This window comes from Sprattus sprattus (assembly GCF_963457725.1).
Source record: "Sprattus sprattus genome assembly, chromosome: 4".
Lineage (NCBI taxonomy): Eukaryota > Metazoa > Chordata > Actinopteri > Clupeiformes > Clupeidae > Sprattus > Sprattus sprattus.
Genome location: NC_137923.1, coordinates 8,830,855 through 8,849,434, shown reverse-complemented (window position 1 = coordinate 8,849,434; position 18,580 = coordinate 8,830,855). Strand labels below are relative to the sequence as shown.

The 18,580-nt window shown below is 42.2% G+C and overlaps 1 protein-coding gene across 1 annotated transcript; it reads right to left on the bottom strand.

The window, feature by feature from the left end:
- Window positions 1-11,806: 11,806 nt before the first annotated feature.
- Window positions 11,807-13,216, bottom strand: gadd45bb (growth arrest and DNA-damage-inducible, beta b). Its single transcript, XM_080837160.1, has 4 exons — window positions 13,058-13,216; window positions 12,849-12,950; window positions 12,512-12,734; window positions 11,807-12,393 (listed from the first exon to the last, which is right to left on the bottom strand). Exons 1-4 carry the CDS (start codon window positions 13,150-13,152, stop codon window positions 12,289-12,291), a joined length of 525 nt encoding a protein of 174 aa, XP_080693286.1. The 5' UTR covers window positions 13,153-13,216; the 3' UTR covers window positions 11,807-12,288.
- Window positions 13,217-18,580: the final 5,364 nt, after the last annotated feature.

Below are 18,580 nucleotides of genomic sequence, written 5' to 3'. Positions count from 1 at the left end.
TTTAATTAGACGTTTTTCATCTTTTAACCTGCACATATTCAACGAACCTAAAAATCTGTCAGCACATGCTAAATGGAATGAGGATAACAGAGGATGGCATCTGTAGTGTTTGTGTTCCCTTCTGGGAATTTTGCATACAGCATTGCAATGCTCAGATCAAGCACTAGTATTGAGCCTTGAGTTTTCTGGTACTCTTAGTTGTATTGTAGCTGAAGTACAGCCAGTCTGCACCAATATAATAACTTGTGTGAAAACAGTGTGTTTATCTTTTTTAAATTGATTAGTTTTTTTATTATAATTTTTTTGTTTTGCACAAATGTTAATGCCATAGGGCAGACCCGCCAAACAAGACTGTCTTTGAGTAATGTATTCTGCACTTAAGTAATAATACAAGCCAGACGACCTTTTCACCAGCAGATGGTAAACAATCCAGCTCCCCATGTGAGTGCGTGCTGCCTTACCCTCATAGTATTCTGCTCAGACATGTGAGCGCAAAGGGCGGGGTGGCAGGATTTGAGCTGTACTAGTAAACACAAACACACACACACACACACACGCACACAAGCAATTCTCTCTGTCTCAAACACACACATAGGCACATATACATCTACATACACAAACACATATGCATGCAACACATACACCCATCCCTCCCGTCCCACATACACACACGTATATGTATATACAAAGTATGCACATCCACACACATAGAAAACGCACACATCCATATGCAATACAGCATCTGCATACACACAGACACACGAAACACACACACACACACACACACACACACACACACACACACAGGCACACACACACACACACACACACACACAAAAACACGAACACACACACACACACACACACACACACACACACACAGGCACACACAGGCACACACAGGCACACACACACACACACACACACACAAAAACCCGAACACACACAGGCATGCATGCACACCCAGGTTGGTGACTAGTTACTGGGCTAGGCCAAATACCTGAGCCCTAAGCCTCTCCTTTCAGTGGGTAGGAGGCCAGCTCTCTGGTACACAATACTGAAGATGTTGCATAAGAGGGCCATCCATCTGGGAGGAGGTGGCCAGGGGGTGGTGGCCTCCTCTCCCTCCATGTGTTGTTTTGGCATGTATCTGCCCCTCGGATCAGCTGAGGTGCCTCAGCCGGGAACATAACACAGGGAGCACACAATGTTTTATTTTAAAAAACCTGTAGAGGGTGAGAGAGAGGGGGTAGGAGAGGTCTGAAACTGCAGGGTGGGGAGGGAGAGGCTTGTGAAGGGCAAGAGAGGGGAGAAACAGGGGGTGGGACAGGGAGTGGAGTGTTTCCGCAGCGTGTGCAGCTTGAGGCTGGCCAGCCACTAAGAGCCTTGAATTGTTTTTGCACATTCCAAGAGTGTGCAGAACATGCGTAGTGTTGTTGAGCACCACAGGAGCAAAATGCACAAGTCCTGTGTTTGTCAACACAATACTACAGGGGTTCTCAAACTTTTGCAAGCTGGGCCCCCCCAAAGCTGGTTAGGAGTAGTTGGGACCCCCCCCACCCCCGCGACCCTCCGCCACCTATATATATATGGTGTAGTTGAGGGCGATGGCGGATAGATAGATAGATAGCATATTGTTATTGACATGTCAGGGTTAGGCTATTGTTATTGTTAGGCCCATACAGACAATTATTTTAAGTTTTTTTTTTCTCCGTCTATGACTTCGCGCCCCCCCTGGAGAGTGTTCGCGGCCCGCCCCCCACTTTGAGAACCACTGTAGTACTACATGGAACTTATGACCACTTCTGTGCAGTTCAATTTCACAGCACATGCTTTACATAGTCTCTGTAGTTACCCACCAACAGTGCAGGGTTATTGTAAACTGATTTGGTGTGTAGAGGCATTGATTCATAAGGGTAAGGCATTTATAGTTCTGCGCAGATGTTACTATAAAAAGCCAACAGGGTGGATTTGCAAAGAACCACAAATAAAGGACTGACCTAAACAGAATGCTGAACTATGTGGCTGTAATGGAACCTTATCGTTTGTGTCAAGCCTGCATCTTTTAATCTGCGGGAACCTCCAGGACATTCTGTTATAGCACGGCCACAGTTACGGAAGCTGGGATCTGGCCAAGCCTGGTGAGCACTCAGTGTAAACACCAACCGTAGACACGAGGCAGAGGGGGCTGTGTCTGTGAATGCAAATCCCCTCTGCAGCTGTCCATCAAGCACCAAGAACACCACCAATATCTCCTCGCAGGAAAGACAGGCCATGAGTGTTTCTCAGAAATCTCACCTGCTCCTGCATGCATACTGTACATTCACATCTGCACACAGGGCCACGCCATCACCTCTGCACCCCTTTTTTGCAGCTGTTGTGGACTGTACTATAATGGTACATTCAGAGTGCACATTGTATCAAGCAACTGGATAGCGGTCCTGGCAGTGTTCTACTAATAGAATTACCTGTGCTTTTCATTTCAGTAAGCAAACGTAAAAACAGCATTTGAACACATTGTTTTAATTTCTGCTCCGTGTAGTAGCCCTACACACTTTGAGCTTGTTGCCAAGGAGATAAAGGACTGGATACATTCTTTGCATTTCTCTCTGCATGCTCCATAACAACAGGCGAACAAACCTTCAGCCAACAAAGATGAAACTACAGTTACGCTACCATCACCCAATCCCAATCCCAATAGGATTTACACAATGGACACAACAATGCAATTGCCTGCTCAACAACAATGAGGGAGGACCACCTCAACACAAAGCAGAAGTAGCCTGTCAGGATCACTGCTCTTTTACCTGGTCTTTCTGCCCCCCCACCAATCTCAATATGTTTTCAGCGGAGTCAAAAGGCATCTAGAAACATTTTTTTTCCCTTTCTGCTTACTTGTATTACAACCATTGTGACTGATAGGGTTTGAGCTAATCTAATCACACACCATTTAGTTGTTTTTACTGGGAGGCCACAGGGCCTGTGCGAGATGAGAAACAGACCCCCTATGAAGCAGGCAGAATGTGTTCCCTTCAGGAAGGCCTAATTCTATTAAAGGAAAATTAGCCCCTCATAGACCCCCCCCCCCCCCCCCCCCCTCCTGCTGAAAGCACCTCCTTCCCCTCTTCTCACTATCTTTCTTTCTCACACTCACACTCACCCTCTCTCTATCTTTCCCTCATTCTTTTTCTCTCTTTACCCCTTTTTCCCCCTTATCTCTCTCACCAATCTCTCAGTGTGTGCATGTCTGCACCGTGTGCACAAGCTGTGGTGCAGTGACTCAGCAAAGCTGATTCAGCCCTGGCACCCTCATCCTGCTCACTAGTGTTGATCTCATAATGATAGGTGTCTGATCCACCAACAGTCGCTGCACGCAGGTTGAAACTGGCTGGGGAGTAAATCAACTAGAGAGACTCCCTCTACTCTCTGCCCCCAGCCCACCCAACCCCCCAACCCCCCAACCCCCCGACCCTCCAACCTGCCAGCTGGAACCCAAAGTCAAAGTTTCAGGTGTGGGGAGAAATCTTGGCAACCTGTGAGGTTTCACTATGTGGCTGAGAGTTATGAACTGCGCCCTGTTGCAGAAACTCTAGTCAGCATGATAATGCCAGTGTCCTTTTCATTTACTGCTCACGTGTCTTTGTAGTGACAATTGCCAGTTCGGACTTGCCTCAGATCTGATATGCGTAGTCTCTGTTCTCTGTTCCAAAATAAGATGCATGTGTTCTTTTTTCTTAGACCTGCATGAAATTATAAGTAGGTGCAGCCTGCCTGAATGCCTCCCACAGTGACCTTTGGAGTAGGGAATGTGTGGAATGTTAGCAACCCGCCTGTCTTTGCCAGCATGGTTTGGAATTCTGACCTCAGGTATTCCACATGCTCTCTTGCTGGCGGTGAAGTGTTGGTGCACCTACCTACTGTAGAATTCTTGTGAAATGCCTTCCCCTTTGAAAATGAGTTCTCTGTCAGAGAGGTCTGTTGTAAATGCATTTGACAAAAACAATGGCAGTGACTTCTGTAAATCTCATGCTCCTGCGCCACACTGCAGAGGCGGGTCAGATGAGGTGTGCTGGGATGGTTTCACTGCTCTGTGCATCACAAAGGCAGCATGCGTTCCTCCTCTACCCACCCAGGTCACGCAGGGGAGCGTTAGTCCCTCACACACACAATGGGCAGGAGGATCAGGCTGCCTCAGTGTTCAAATGCCCTTTCAATGGGCGGCAATCATGCCTGTGCTTTAAAATGGAAATCAGCAGGCAAATGGCATTTCCCATGAGCTGCAGAAGCTAAAGAAGATCATGAGCCAACTCTTGGTTATGTCATGAGTTTATTGCTATGACTCATGCACAGTAGTGGCCCTTCTACCCTAAAGCACTAAAAAGAAAGACACACAATCCATTTCTATTTACCTGCACCTGCAAACACAACAGCACAGCACAATGCATATTAAGTAACATGTAATCTTTAAGTAAAGGGGTAATTTGGGAACTTCAAAATGTTCATTTGATAAAGGAAAAGATGGAGCAAAAAAAATCTTTCTTGTCGTTTGTAATCTCGGGGCATTTAAATCCCTCAGCAGTTCAAGACAAAGAGACAAGAAAGATAAGAGCTTTATAACTTCCCTAGCTCAGATCCTGTTTCATGCCTATGATGCCTTAGGACACGCTACACTGAGGCCCTACCTGCTGGAGCTGCTAATTAAATCATCCTAGAGATTCTTTGTTTTGACGGATTAGCAGGGTACATTTAATATGTAAACTGGATGAACACCGGCAGGCCAGTCACTCAGACCTTAGGAGTGAAAAACCCATTTGAGGCTTTGAGCCTGGGTATTTTGTTATAAACGTTACAGTAATACGGGTGTCTGCCTTGGGAATCATAAATACCAAAAACAATGTGAAACAGAGACTTCCCCATAACAACACACACCTCAACCTTAGCAGTAGGTCTGTTTGGGGCAGGGCTGGTGAATTTCCAGGCCAGGAGCTGGAGCTGTGGCGACCCAGACAGCGGGCCAGCCACGGGTGCCTCTCGTCTGGAGGTTTGCTAAGCCCCTGTGATCTGCACGGGCTTGGCAGGAACCACGGCACGCAAGGAGGAGCATTTGCAGACAGTTGCATTTAGCTCTCAACGGGGTGAGTCAGTCAGATGAATAGCCAGCTAGTACAGACGCCATAAATTTTCATTTCAGCACTCGAGATCCGGTGAGTAAAGCCGCACTCATGGCCCCCCTGATCAGACATGGGGCAAACATTACCTTTTCACTGCGTCTACCTGCTGTTTATGGACATGCTGAGTAAATAAGTCCTCTGATCTTCTACCTGTTGAAAGATGACAGACGCAAAACAAGGCATCACACATTCAATTTCACTTAATCATGATCAGAAGACCTTATTGGGCAGGAAATGTGTTTTTTCTCCAAGAACAACATGTCTTGGCTGTGATGAGAAAATTGTGTTTAAAATAATCACTCCTTTTGCAGTGTGCTGACTGCAGTGTATTTGCTGTTGTACTCCCCACATAACGAGTCATTATCAAGATAAATTCCACATATTCCAGGTAGTAACCCAACATCAGATTTTTATTATTACTTTATTTTATTGCCTCATTTATTACCTCATTACCTCATTTAGCAGACAATTTCATTCTAAACAGCACACAGGGTACAAAATGTATTTTCAGTATGTGTGCTTAGTGGGAACTGAAGGTACCTGGTAATAGCCAGGTGAGATGCATACTACATACACTGTATGTAGCGGCTATCTACATAATCAGATCCATCTGTATGAGTCTGTGAATGATATCCTAGTGTATACATGTCTGCATCTGTTCAGTATACTGACCTTTGAGCCTCTTGTTTAACTGCTATGTCTAATGCGATCGCTGGAAAACAAAAGCCGCAGGAAGAGAAACTTTTCCAGGGTTCTTGTCTCATCTGACCTGACCCTGCACCAACCAAAGGACTTGCAAAGTCGGACATTTGGAGTGTGCCAGTGAATAAGGCTGCTGGTGACCTCTGACCCCCGGGGACGTGATGTGAAGTGTCCACACAAAGGAAGAGGAAGTGCTCGGCCTGGCCTGGTAATCTGGGGATTCAGCAGCTGCAGACTTGCCCCTGCTGCTGCAGAGAAACAGAGCGGAGTTTATCTTTTGCAGTTTGAACAACCGGACAGTGATTTCCCCTTGTTTTTGGAGTCAGTCGACATGCCTGCTCCATGTCTGTCTCTCAGTTTTTTTCAGACAGACTGTGTTTCTACTAACAAGACCTGATTGAGGGTTCTGAATATGACATGTTTCACCGGTCTTGCCAGTATATATACATGTATGCCACTGCTAATGTGATCTTGAACATACAACTATCAGCCTCAATGCCCCTTCCCTACAATTGTAAAACACAGTTTATTTTAAATGTGTTTTGCAGAGAGAAATGGTAAAAACGTGGTCCATTAAGGTTTTATTTTCTTTTGTAAAAATAAGCCCGTCATACCTTCATGGTATGCTGAAATATGTATTATGTATAATTACCCTGGTTAGGGAAGTTTACTTTTTAAATGTGATAGGTTACATTTTAGTAGTTGCCCTGTTAAAAATGTAATACGAAATGTAGCTACCCTAATAACTTCATCAAAGTTGCATTTATTTACTTTTTGGTTGGCAGATGAGAGGCAGTGCAAATTCAACAGAACCAATCAGAAACAACTCTCAAAATTTGAGCGCATCCTGCCAAATGAATTGACCCTCTCTAGACGGTGAAAAGATGCAAAGCAGCATAATGACTCTTATATTCTACATTTAAGCTTAAAGCTTTTTACCAAAAATAATATATTCAGATGTAGCCCTTTTGTAATTTCCTTGTAACCTTCATTTATTTACCTATTTCAGCAACTGCAATGGATTTCATTTATTCTGTACTTTATTTACGCAACTCTGTTACAAGTAACTAGTTACTCCCCAACCCTGATGATGGAACATTATATGGAACATTTCTAATATATGTAGAACATATCATGAATGATAACATATAACAAAATATTAAGATTTGGGCTTTTATTTAGTTTCAGACTGATTGATTTTAATTGGGGAAACATGAGGCAGACATGTTAAGTCTTAATGGCTTGAAATGTATCCTGAGGTACCTTCATGAAATGTATGACTTTTGGCGATATGGGTGGGCATTTCATTCATGAAAAAGGTCCATTTAAGGTCACAACAGGAGAATGAAGAAATCATTTTTGGCCCCTTCTAAAACTTAATCTGGACTGCTCTGTTGTACACAGACTGATGACATTGAATTGAGACACATAAAGAAAAAAATGTATGCAAATCATGACATGCACAAGTAAATATAAAAAGAGATGATGTGACTCTTCCTCTCTCTCTCTCTCTCTCTCTCTGTCTCTCTATCTCTCTCTCCCTCTCTCTGTCTACTCTCCTCAACTCCATCTCTGATTCATTGCTGCAGGGTTACTGGGGAGGTTTTGTTTCTGTGGGCCTCACTTCCAGATTAAGGCTTTAGCTTTGATGAATGTATGCCTGACTGACCAGCGTCCTGTCGTGTGCTGGGCTACGGCTGAAGAATCTGTCACGGTGGGGAGGGTCCTCACCTCTCCATTAACCTCTCCCTCCTATTCTCTTCTCTTCACTCACTGTTACCCATTTCCACACAATACACTGATGACGCTTTCTTGAAATGTCTCTGCTTGTAAAGTCGTATTTTTTCTTTCTTTTTGAGGCAGATATGTCACACACCCATCACCCTTAATACCCATAATGACAGTGTATTCTATGACTGGCCTCCTCTTCGTATTATGCTTTTACCGTACTGCACAGTACTGTACATGATGTTCCATGGTGTTATCATAGTATTGCTGTAGAAGTAGTTGTGCTCCCTGCTCTGGACAACAATACGTTCTTAAGAGACTGTGTGCTGAGGAGAGGAAATCAGAGACACCCCTCAGGAACAAGCAGACACTGCAGGATGCTCTGTTCACAACACAGACTTGGGAAACCAACAGGCCATTAAATTGAGAGAGGTCATAAACGGCACCATTAGGGTACAACACAAAACTATGATCATTTGGTTTGAATGTAAGGTGATTAACTTGGATTTTCACCAGTAATCACCCCTGAACACAGTGTCATAAGCAACTGTAATAATGCACGCTTTGTTTTCAAAGAATAGTTGAAAACACATTTTCACAGGCTGCTCAGTGTGTTGGTGTAGTTCCGGAAGTAGTAACGCACAGTGTCAAGAATGGGCTCTGCTAATGTAAGTTCAGTTTATGGGCCATGATTAATCAGTGGAGGTCTCATATTCTGTCTAGTAGTTCAAAACCTTAGACTTTATTGGTCTACCATAAATCTGCTTTCATAACAGGAAGCATTCTGTTGAGACAACAGGAAACGTGGGCAGAACGATGACATGTTGATGGACTTTCTTTACACTGGGGCCATATGCTCAAACATTGAGTCCCATTACGTCAAGAGGGGAAGATACTGTAGCAGGAGAGACAGGTATGGAGGTGACTGTGAATTTCCATATTTACTTACATTGTGACATGAGTGATGACACCACACCCTTTTACACACGCAGGACTAGTTTGATCGACGCACAGGGAAATCATCCAAGGCGTCAAAGACTGAAGGTGTGTGCCACGCTCAAAAACCATGTTTGACGGCAAGATACTTTCCTCTATGATCTTCAGCCAAGTCTTTTTTTTATTCACTGTTGTGGGAAACCTCAGGGAACTCCCTGTATCTCTGCTCTGACTAAAGAAGCTAAGTCATGACAGATGACTTGCCTAGATGATTTAACCAAGTCAATGCTCATCAGCAGTCTTTATCAACTAATCTGCCCCTTAGTGTTCACATATGGGTCATATGATGCAAAACCCTCTTTCCATATTACTCAGGTATTGAGATCGCTGCTATTCATCTGCCTGAAAGATGATGTCTGATTTCTGTGTCCTGTGTCCCACATCAGATCATAGTCTTTGCAATGTAAAGATAGAGAAGCAGGGAATAACCAGGACAACCCAGGGAGTTTCACGAAGACTGAGAGTTGTGCTCAGCTATAAGAGGATAGACCAAGGCCCTTTCACACCTAAAAATAAAAATAAAAACAGTTGTAGACCAAATGTTAAAAATATAATGTCCTTCCCACACAGAAATATCCAGTGTTTTTTTTGTCCTGCTAACATCCTCCATGAAACTGCAAACACAAAAAATAGGAGTGTCAAATATAGCCCCACAGTACCTAAAAATAGGCATGCAGTCAGACTATTCATAGCAGCAGTGGCGGTTACCTCAATTCAGCCTGCGCCGTTGCAAAGGGTTGAGCTGGCGCTGCCATGGAAATAAAAGCCTTCTGTTCCTGTTTTTCTTCTATTTTTTCCCTTTGCTTTGACGTCAGCCCGCTCCCAAAGCGCGCAGCTCCTCTCCGCAGCCGCCCATGGAGACACACTGGGCTTAAGTCATGTCTGTCTGCAGTGGCCCCTGGCTCAATGCTCAGATTGTGTTGAAATGAGAGGCCTTGGGGCAGATTGCACTTCTCTTGTTGGTTCCCTGCATATGCGAAGCACTGCCTTTGTCATTTAATTTCATTGACCCTAAACGATGCACATTTGGTGTTTTTTTTCCCCTAGTGGTGTAACGTTTGTGCAGTATTTCTTGTAGTTAGCAACCTGATATCTGGAAAGGCATTTCCAATGCTTCATCCTTGTTCTGCCACTTTCTACCTCATAGTTTGAAAGAATGGAAGGCTTTGCATTGCCCTCCAAATCATCCAATGCACAAATGAAAATGTAAAAAATATGCCATAGGAAATGTTTATGAAAAAAATAGGCATTAATGGCTGGAACAGATGTGATGGCCAGTATGGCATCCAGATATTACTTTGTTTGTCTAGTTTCATAAAGCATAAACATGCTATCAGCAATCTACATGAAAATGAACAACTGGCCAGATATTCGTAAAAGGGATACATTTTTCAGGTCACATATGCTAGCAAATCACATTCAGGTCATGGCTTGTAATTTGTGGCGCCAGTCACATGAAACTAAAAGCGCAGGGGCCCCGTTCATCCCTCTCTGTCTCCCAGACTCCGGGTCTCTGATCACACATGACCAGGCTCCGGGTTCTCCTCTTCCGCACATCTCTCACTCTGCCGTGGCCCTGAGCCTTACAAGCACAGTCACAGGGTCAAATCGGTGACCCCCTCTGGTGTGTCTCTCCAAGCAAGCAGGGATCACGAGCAGATCAAACTGTGCAATGGCTGAAGGGAGAAACTGATGAAGTTTTGAAACTGAAAACATTACAGGCAGTCCATGTAATATTCCCAGTGTATTTACTGTTATATCTCAGTGTTCGTATGTCTGGAAGGTTTGCTGCATCCTTGTGTTAAAGGCACCCAGTGCAACTTTCGAGGCTTAAAAATAAACATTCAATTTCTAGTCTTTTTTACACGTAGTAAGTTTCAATAACTCCATACCATTACAAACCGACATTCAAGCAGCAAAGATGAGACGTCGTTGTGTGGTGAGAACTGATAGAAAATCGATAACAACAACAATCGCCGCCATTTTCCTTATTTTTGTAACCTACAATAAATAAAGCAGGCTTCCAGTCAATGGAAAAATTGCTTCTCCCCACCGGCGATTGTTGTTGTTTACGATTTTCTATCAGTTCTCACCACACAACGACGTCTCATCTTTGCTCCTTGAATGTCGATATGTAATGGTATGGAGTTATTGATACTTACTACGTGTAAAAAAGACTAGAAATTGAATGTTTATTTTTCATTGAATGTTTACATAAAGTTGCACTGGGTGCCTTTAAAGAAAGAATGAATAAAAACAGCAGAAAGGAGAGGAGAAGAGGAGAGAAAACAATGAAGAAACTCTAAGCAGCTTGTCCAGAGGGCTACTACATGTTTGTTGAGTAATGTGTGGTTACTCACAAATGAATGTGTGGTTACTTACAAATGAATGCCTCTCTGTCTGCCTGTGGTTAGACATACTGTAGCTCTGTTTAGCTATTTTATACCGAATGCATGTGCTTCTGCTGATGAACCAAACAATGATGCATGTGCAAGTGAGAACAAGTAAACAAACCCATGCAGGCGATGTCATCAAGCACTTTTCAAACTGACAGCCAGGCTTTTGAATTCACACCGGAAAATAGGAATGTGACGTATATTGCTGTTTACACTGTCTGATGATGATGAAGTCATGTCATTATTGTGTGAGACAAGCATGACGGAGTGTCACTGTACTCAGGTCATTGTACCACGTATTGTTTCCATTTTCAAATCTGAGCCAAAATCCTAATGGTGTGATTGTCTGACTTTCCCTGGCCTTTTGTTAGAACTCACATGAAGTGCTTTTTTGCTGTTTGTGCCCTAGGGAAATCCCAAAACAGCAACAGATCACATGAAGAACAATCAACTGTCTGTGTTTGGAGTTACAATCCAAAAATAGACCCTTAATGGCTATTTCTTTGTCACGGCGTGTTGTACAGGAGCCCAGATGGCTTTAGACAAGACACCAGGGTCCACAATAAAATAAACTTGAGACTTCAACTTCCTTAGTAAGAAAGTGCCTCACTAAAGATTAGCTATTCTAAGATAATAAAAAAAATCCACCCCAACACCCGAAAAGCACGCCCATTGAAACAAACACAAACAGTAGTTTCTTTTCAAGGATTTATTTTAAGATAAACAACTTAAATCAAATAATAAATAACCAAATATATTACTATTTGCGGTGCGAAACAACTCATTGAAATGCATAAATATTATCATGTTACAAATGCAATTAAATATGCTAATGCTGATTCAACAGCACAATAAAGTTTTTTTTTTTTTTTTTTTTTTACATTTTAAAGACCCCGTCCACTTTTGACCTTTGACAAAATGTTACATTTTCAGTCTTAACGTTTCTACTCCTCGTAAAGTGCACCGCCGCACCATCTCTGTCATTGCAGTTATTCCAACTGTCCTGTCGCGCATATTCCAGAAAGCTCTGTGCGGTTGACCTTCATTGGCTTCTGGGTGCATCACGGATGCATGCTCCTTCACGTTACGCTAATCACACTCTGCACTCCTTGTAACTTGAATGCCTCATCACCACTGATCAGCTGTACGTTCTCGGTGTATCCAAAGAACATCCGCGCCCGGAGAGGCTTCCAATAGGATCGAGATAAATCCTGTTACTGATGATTGTGTCCTCATATTCAATGAACGACTACATCAATCTCAAACTTGATAACTCCTCGAGACAACTTAGTCTTTCAACGCTCTTGCAGGGCCAGATATGGAACCCACTGGTTGTTGCAACGGCTCTCCTTGCAGTAGCTTCCAACTTCGTTGAGTTTCAGGTGATCAGCATGGGGATTCTGAAAGAGCAAGAACAGTTTATTCATCAGTCATTGTCATGTTGAAGGTTACTTGAATGCAGACGAGCAGTTGAATGTAGTGAGGAAAATCGAGATGACATTTGGTTTGGATACTTACAGTGACAAGTATGCAATGAAGGTCCTTTGATTCATTGGCGTTGCTGTCTGTGAGGGATTCACCCAAAACCTGTGCAAGACGCTTCATGCCAGAGACTCGCAAGATGTTAATGTCGAAGTCGCAACAAAAGGCTTGAATGAGCGTGAAGTGGATCTGCAGCGCAACGTCATTTTCGTCCTCCTCGTCTGTGGCAAGTATGCACAATACCACGTTGTCTGGATCCCTGTAAAATGTCAAACAAAAATGTCAGCAAGGCTAGTCCATACAGAATAAATAAGGATTTGATATGTATGAGATAGTTTACATTCAGTGTGTTATACTAGAAAGGAATACTTACACATTCATTAACTTTGCAGACTCGTAGACACCAACTGTGAGAGAGTTTTTACGCTGAGCTGCAACCAGCAGTTCCTCCAGCGCTTGGCGTACAGTCTCCATCCTTCAAAAGAAATGCAATTTCCACTTAGAATATGTAGATTTGCAGAAGTGGTCATGACGACTGACCATAACAAGAAACTAAAAACTTAAACTATGCAGGTTACTTACTTTCTGTCTGTAGTGCTGCATCCAGAAACCTCTTCCAGAGTCATTGTAATTTGATTTGAATCCAAACACAGAATGTCCCCAAGTAAATCCAACATACCCTGCGCAACACAGGCAAATGTATAATCCGTTAATCCACGCGAAACAGGTTCACTCAGTGTTAACGCAGTGGACCCAAGACTTGTCTGACGGCTGAGTCAACACTGCAAGTTCTTATAGCTTGGAGCGTGTGGGCGTGGATGAAACTACAGCCGAAACCTCTAATTGGTCGAGAGCTTTCAATCGAAGCTCTTCATTGATTGTCGTTGATCTTGCTCACAGAACAAGCGTGCTTTGAAGTACACAATGATCTGCATAATTACATTACCTTCATACAGGAGTAAGGACGAAACCTGTACCAAATGAAATCTTAAATGCAGTTGATCGTTAGTCTTTGTTTCTGTGTTGCCTTGCAAATGTCACTGTTTTGTAGCCTATAGAAACAATTATTTCAATAAAATGCACTTTCCTACGTCTACAAAAGTCAACAAGACAAAGGCATAATCTTACACATGCGACACGTTTTCATAACATGCTGTTTTTGTAAGATTAGGTCGCATCAATTCAACGTTAATCTTCATCGCCTCCTAGTGGACCCTTTTAGTTGACACTGGATGCATATAAATATGAAGTTTCAGTAAATCTGAAATGCAAATGAAAACGTAAGATGATCCGCTATTGTGTGGTTATACCGATATTATATTTACATTTCTTTGTTGAAGTTCCATGATGTAGTTTTAATATTTGGCCACCACTGTTTTACTTGAGCCATAAATATCTCATGAACTCCCTCTTGTGGCCAACGTTCTCCTACTGTTCGTGGGATGGTTAATTTACAGTATGCGTCATCCTCTGGGCTTGCACAGACATGCCTGTGCCTGATCATGTATTGCCTGAACATGACCGTCATCAGATGGATTATCAGACGTCAATGATTAGCGTAGCCATCGACAAGGCTAAAAAAGACGAAGATTAGCCTACAACACTGAACTGTGAACATAAGTGTGATTTGATGAGACAAAGTGAGTCAACACTGCTTTGTTGGTGGTGAGAAAACATTTGCAAAATAATAGGGCTACTTAGGAATTAGCCAAATGATTGACATTTCATTTTCACACCTTTCGTCATTACTCAGTGGCTTGCTAACATTAATATTTTAGATATCTGCTCATCTTTATTATTGTCATCCATCCATCACAAAGAATTACGCATTCAGGAGTGGAGATATCGTCAAAGTGTTAAGCCTAATCACCATCATGGTAATGCATAAACATTATCACTAGAAATTGAATTCCCTGTAATGCCGTAAAATGTCTTAAATTGGCCAATCAAGGGTGCGAAATTAGCGCTCGATGAAAAAAAAAATCCCGTGACTAATAAACAATTGCTTTAAATACAAATAATTATTTCAACGTTGATAAATGTCTGCGTAAGCGATTTCTCACTTTCCATTCAATGACAATGATCAGAAAAGTAAATCCACGAAATGGAGTGCTTTCATTTTCCCCTGTTAGGCCTAGGCCCAAGTGGGAAATACTTAAGACTCCCTTATCTGCATTTGACTCTGATTTTCCTTGTGAACACACTGATATCCATTACACATCACGTTGTTGTCAAAACAGTGTACACAACGTTCTGTTGTTGCACGCACTGCTCAAGTAAAATCTCAAAGCATCAACCTGCAAGATACAAATAGTCAAATCTCTAAACTTTCAGGTCTTTTGACCAATTTGCGGTGAGGACTGCACCATAAAAGTGTCTTGAGCCTCTGTTTTGTTTGGTAAACTATTGAAAACTTTGAAAAGATCGACAACCAGAGAAGGAGAGGGGTAAGAGTGAGAGGAGGAGGAGGAGGACAAGAAGGAGGAGGAGTAGGAGGTTGAGGAGTAGGAGGACAGAGAGAAGGAAGAGGAGGACAAGGAGGAGGAAGAGAATGAGGACAAGGCGAAGAAGGAGGAGGAGGAGGAGAAAGAAGAAGGAGAATGGTCATCTCTAATGAGATTTGGGCCGCTGTGGTAGACCATGTTTTCATGGTTTTTCATTAGAACCTTCAGGATGGAGAACAAGTACGAAATCGGTTTGCCTTGTGTACTGTAATACTGCATATCAATAGAATATAGTGTGCTCACAGTATTTGTATTTTGCAGGACTGAAAGAGAACCACACTGTGGAGGAAGAAAACACACTTTCAATATATAATATATATACAGTATATAAAGGGTTTTTATTTTTTTGCTAGTTGTTTTGGGATTTGTGTTTAGAGTTTTGAGAAAACGAGGCATGCTTTCAAAAATGTGTGTAAGCAATTGAGAAAAACTGTAAGCATTTTGTATACAATATTATGTCAATACAATCTAGTGTTTGGTGGAACAGGAGACTGAAATTGTAAATATGGTTTGTGAGAACAACGGTATTGCTGTTTTATGTTTGACTATGAAAAATGTAGGCCTACACTGATACATTTTACAAAATGAGAAATGGCTCAATGAGTCATTGTCATTCATATGGTGTGTTTCGATGATTGTGTTTTCAATTTTGCACTTCTGTGTGCTGTAAATGCTTGGTAGTGTGCAGCAAATGCTTAGTTGTGTGTACTAAAGGAATGTATGTGTGTGTGTTTTGAAAATATGGCTGTGTGTACCAGTATGGCTGACATGTGCATAAGAGTGCAGAATGTGTTTTGAGACTGAGAATGTTTTTAGAGAAAAGTCTAAGTGAGATCTGCAAATTGTGTTATACCATGTGAAATAGTTTAAGGTATTGACAACAGACTGAACAATTAGCTACATGAGTTCAGGCAGTTCAGAAATCAATATTTGGTGGAATAACTTTGATTTACAAGCACAGCTTTTATGCGTCTTGGCATGCTCTCCACCAGTCTTTCACATTGCCGTTGGGTGACTATGCCACATTCCAGAGGTTTTCAACGGGATTCAGGTCTGGAGATTGGGCTGGCAATGACAGGGTCCTGATCTGGTGGTCCTTCATCCACACCTTCACTAACCTGCTGGAAACACCACTCCTCAGAGTTGGGGAACATTGTCAGAGCAGAAGGAAGCAAGTTTTATTACAGGACAACTTCGTACTTGACTTGATTCATGAATACTTCACAGAGATACATCTGTCCGATTCCAACCTTGCTGAAACACCCCCAGATCACCAAACCTCAACCAGATTTCACAGTAGGTTTGAGACCCTGTGGCTTGTAGGCCTCTCCAGGTCTCAGTCTAACCGTTAGACGACCAGGTGTTGGGCAAAGCTGAAAATTTACGTCATCAGAGAAGTTGACCTTACTCCACTCCTCTATGGTCCAATCCTTATGGTCTTTTGCAAACCTCAGCCTGGCTATTCTTTGCTTCTCGTTGTTGAACAGCTTTTTTCTAGCTTTGCACAACTTCAGCCCTGCCCTAGGAGCCTGTTTCTAATTGTCCTTGCCTTGCATTGTTTTTAGACGGCACTCGGTTGTTACGTGACATTCAAACGAGTTGCCGGTCATCCCGGTGAGTTGAGACTTGTTTTCGTCCTCTGCCGCTCTATAGCTTTGTTGTCCCTAACCACAGCACTGTTTTCTTTTATACATTTCTTCATTAAATAAGATTTGGTCCAGGTGATCATCTAATCAGTACCTCATTACAGTTTTTCACTATTGTTAAGAAGTAAAAAGCGAAAATTCGGCACAATCTGCACAACCTTCACGTCATGTATCAATCGCTCGCCCCAAGTGGGAAATACTTAAGATTCTCTTATCTACATTAGAGTCCGATTTTCCTTGTGAACACACTGATGTCAATTACACATCACGTTGTTGTCAAAACAGTGTACACAAAGTTCTGTTGTTGCACACAATTTTCAAGTAAAATCTCAAAGCATCAACCTGGAAGCCACAAATAGTCAAATCTCTAAACTTTCAGGTCTTTTGACCAATTTGCAGTGAGGACTGCACCATAAAAGTGTCTTGAGCCTCTGTTTTGTTTGATAAACTATTGAAAACTTTGAAAAGATCGACAACCAGAGAAGGAGAGGGGTAAGAGTGAGAGGAGGAGGAAGAGGAGGACAAGAAGGAGGAGGAGTAGGAGGTTGAAGAGTAGGAGGACAGAGAGAAGGAAGAGGAGGACAAGGAGGAGGAAGAGAATGAGGACAAGGTGAAGAAGGAGGAGGATCAGGAGAAAGAAGAAGGAGAATGGTTATCTCTAATGAGATTTGGGCCGCTGTGGTAGACCATGTTTTCATGGTTTTTCATTAGAACCTTCAGGATGGAGAACAAGTAAGAAATCTGTTTGCCTTGTGTACTGTAATACTGCATATCAATATAATATACGTAGTGTGCTCACAGTATTTGTATTTTGCAGGACTGAAAGAGAACCACACTGTGGAGGAAGAAAACACACTTTCAATATTTTTTGAAAGCAAAGTAGCATTTTCCAGGAGATATAAAGGGTTTTGCATTTTCAGTTAGTTGCTTTGGGATTTGTGTTTAGAGTTTTGAGAACGAGGCATGCTTTCAAAAAATGTGTGTAAGCAATTGAGAAAAACTATAAGCATTTTGTATACAATTTTATGTCAATACAATCTGGTGGAACAGGAGACTGAAATTGTAAATATGGTTTGTGAGAACAACGGTATTGCTGTTTTATGTTTGACTATGAAAAATGTAGGCCTACACTGATACATTTTACAAAAGGAGAAAGGGCTCAATGAGTCATTGTCATTCATATGGTGTGTTTCGATGATTGTGTTTTCAATTTTGCACTTCTGTGTGCTGTAAATGCTTGGTAGTGTGCAGCTAATGCTTAGTTGTGTGTACTAAATGAATGTATGTGTGTGTGTTTTGAAAATATGGCTGTGTGTACCAAATGAAAACACGTGTTCTATTTTGTGAACAGTTAAGAGATTTGATAGCAAAGAGTCATCTTGCAAAGGGAGTGTCAGGTTTAGCATTTTGTGTGTGAGGTTTTCAATTTTCTGTGTGCAGTTTTGAGAAAGTCGTTACTGTTTTGAAAAACGGGTTTTAGCAACAGTGAAAAACTGTATATCTCCTGGAAAATGCTACTTTGCTTTCAAAAAATATTGAAAGTGTGTTTTCTTCCTCCACAATGTGGTTCTCTTTCAGTCCTGCAAAATACAAATACTGTGAGCACACTACGTATATTATATTGATATGCAGTATTACAGTACACAAGGCAAACAGATTTCGTACTTGTTCTCCATCCTGAAGGTTCTAATGAAAAACCATGAAAACATGGTCTACCACAGCGGCCCAAATCTCATTAGAGATGACCATTCTCCTTCTTCTTTCTCCTGATCCTCCTCCTTCTTCACCTTGTCCTCATTCTGTTCCTCCTCCTTGTCCTCCTCTTCCTTCTCTCTGTCCTCCTACTCTTCAACCTCCTACTCCTCCTCCTTCTTGTCCTCCTCTTCTTCCTCCTCTCACTCTTACCCCTCTCCTTCTCTGGTTGTGGATCTTTTCAAAGTTTTCAATAGTTTATC

Coding starts and splice junctions, on each gene's coding strand:
- gadd45bb (XM_080837160.1), bottom strand. CDS start 13,152: ATGTTGGATTTACTTGGGGACATTCTGTGTTTGGATTCAAATCAAATT. Junction 12,951..13,057: donor TGCAGCACTACAGACAGAAA/GTAAGTAACCTG, acceptor TTTCTTTTGAAG/GATGGAGACTGTACGCCAAG. Junction 12,394..12,511: donor TTCATTGCATACTTGTCACT/GTAAGTATCCAA, acceptor TTGCTCTTTCAG/AATCCCCATGCTGATCACCT.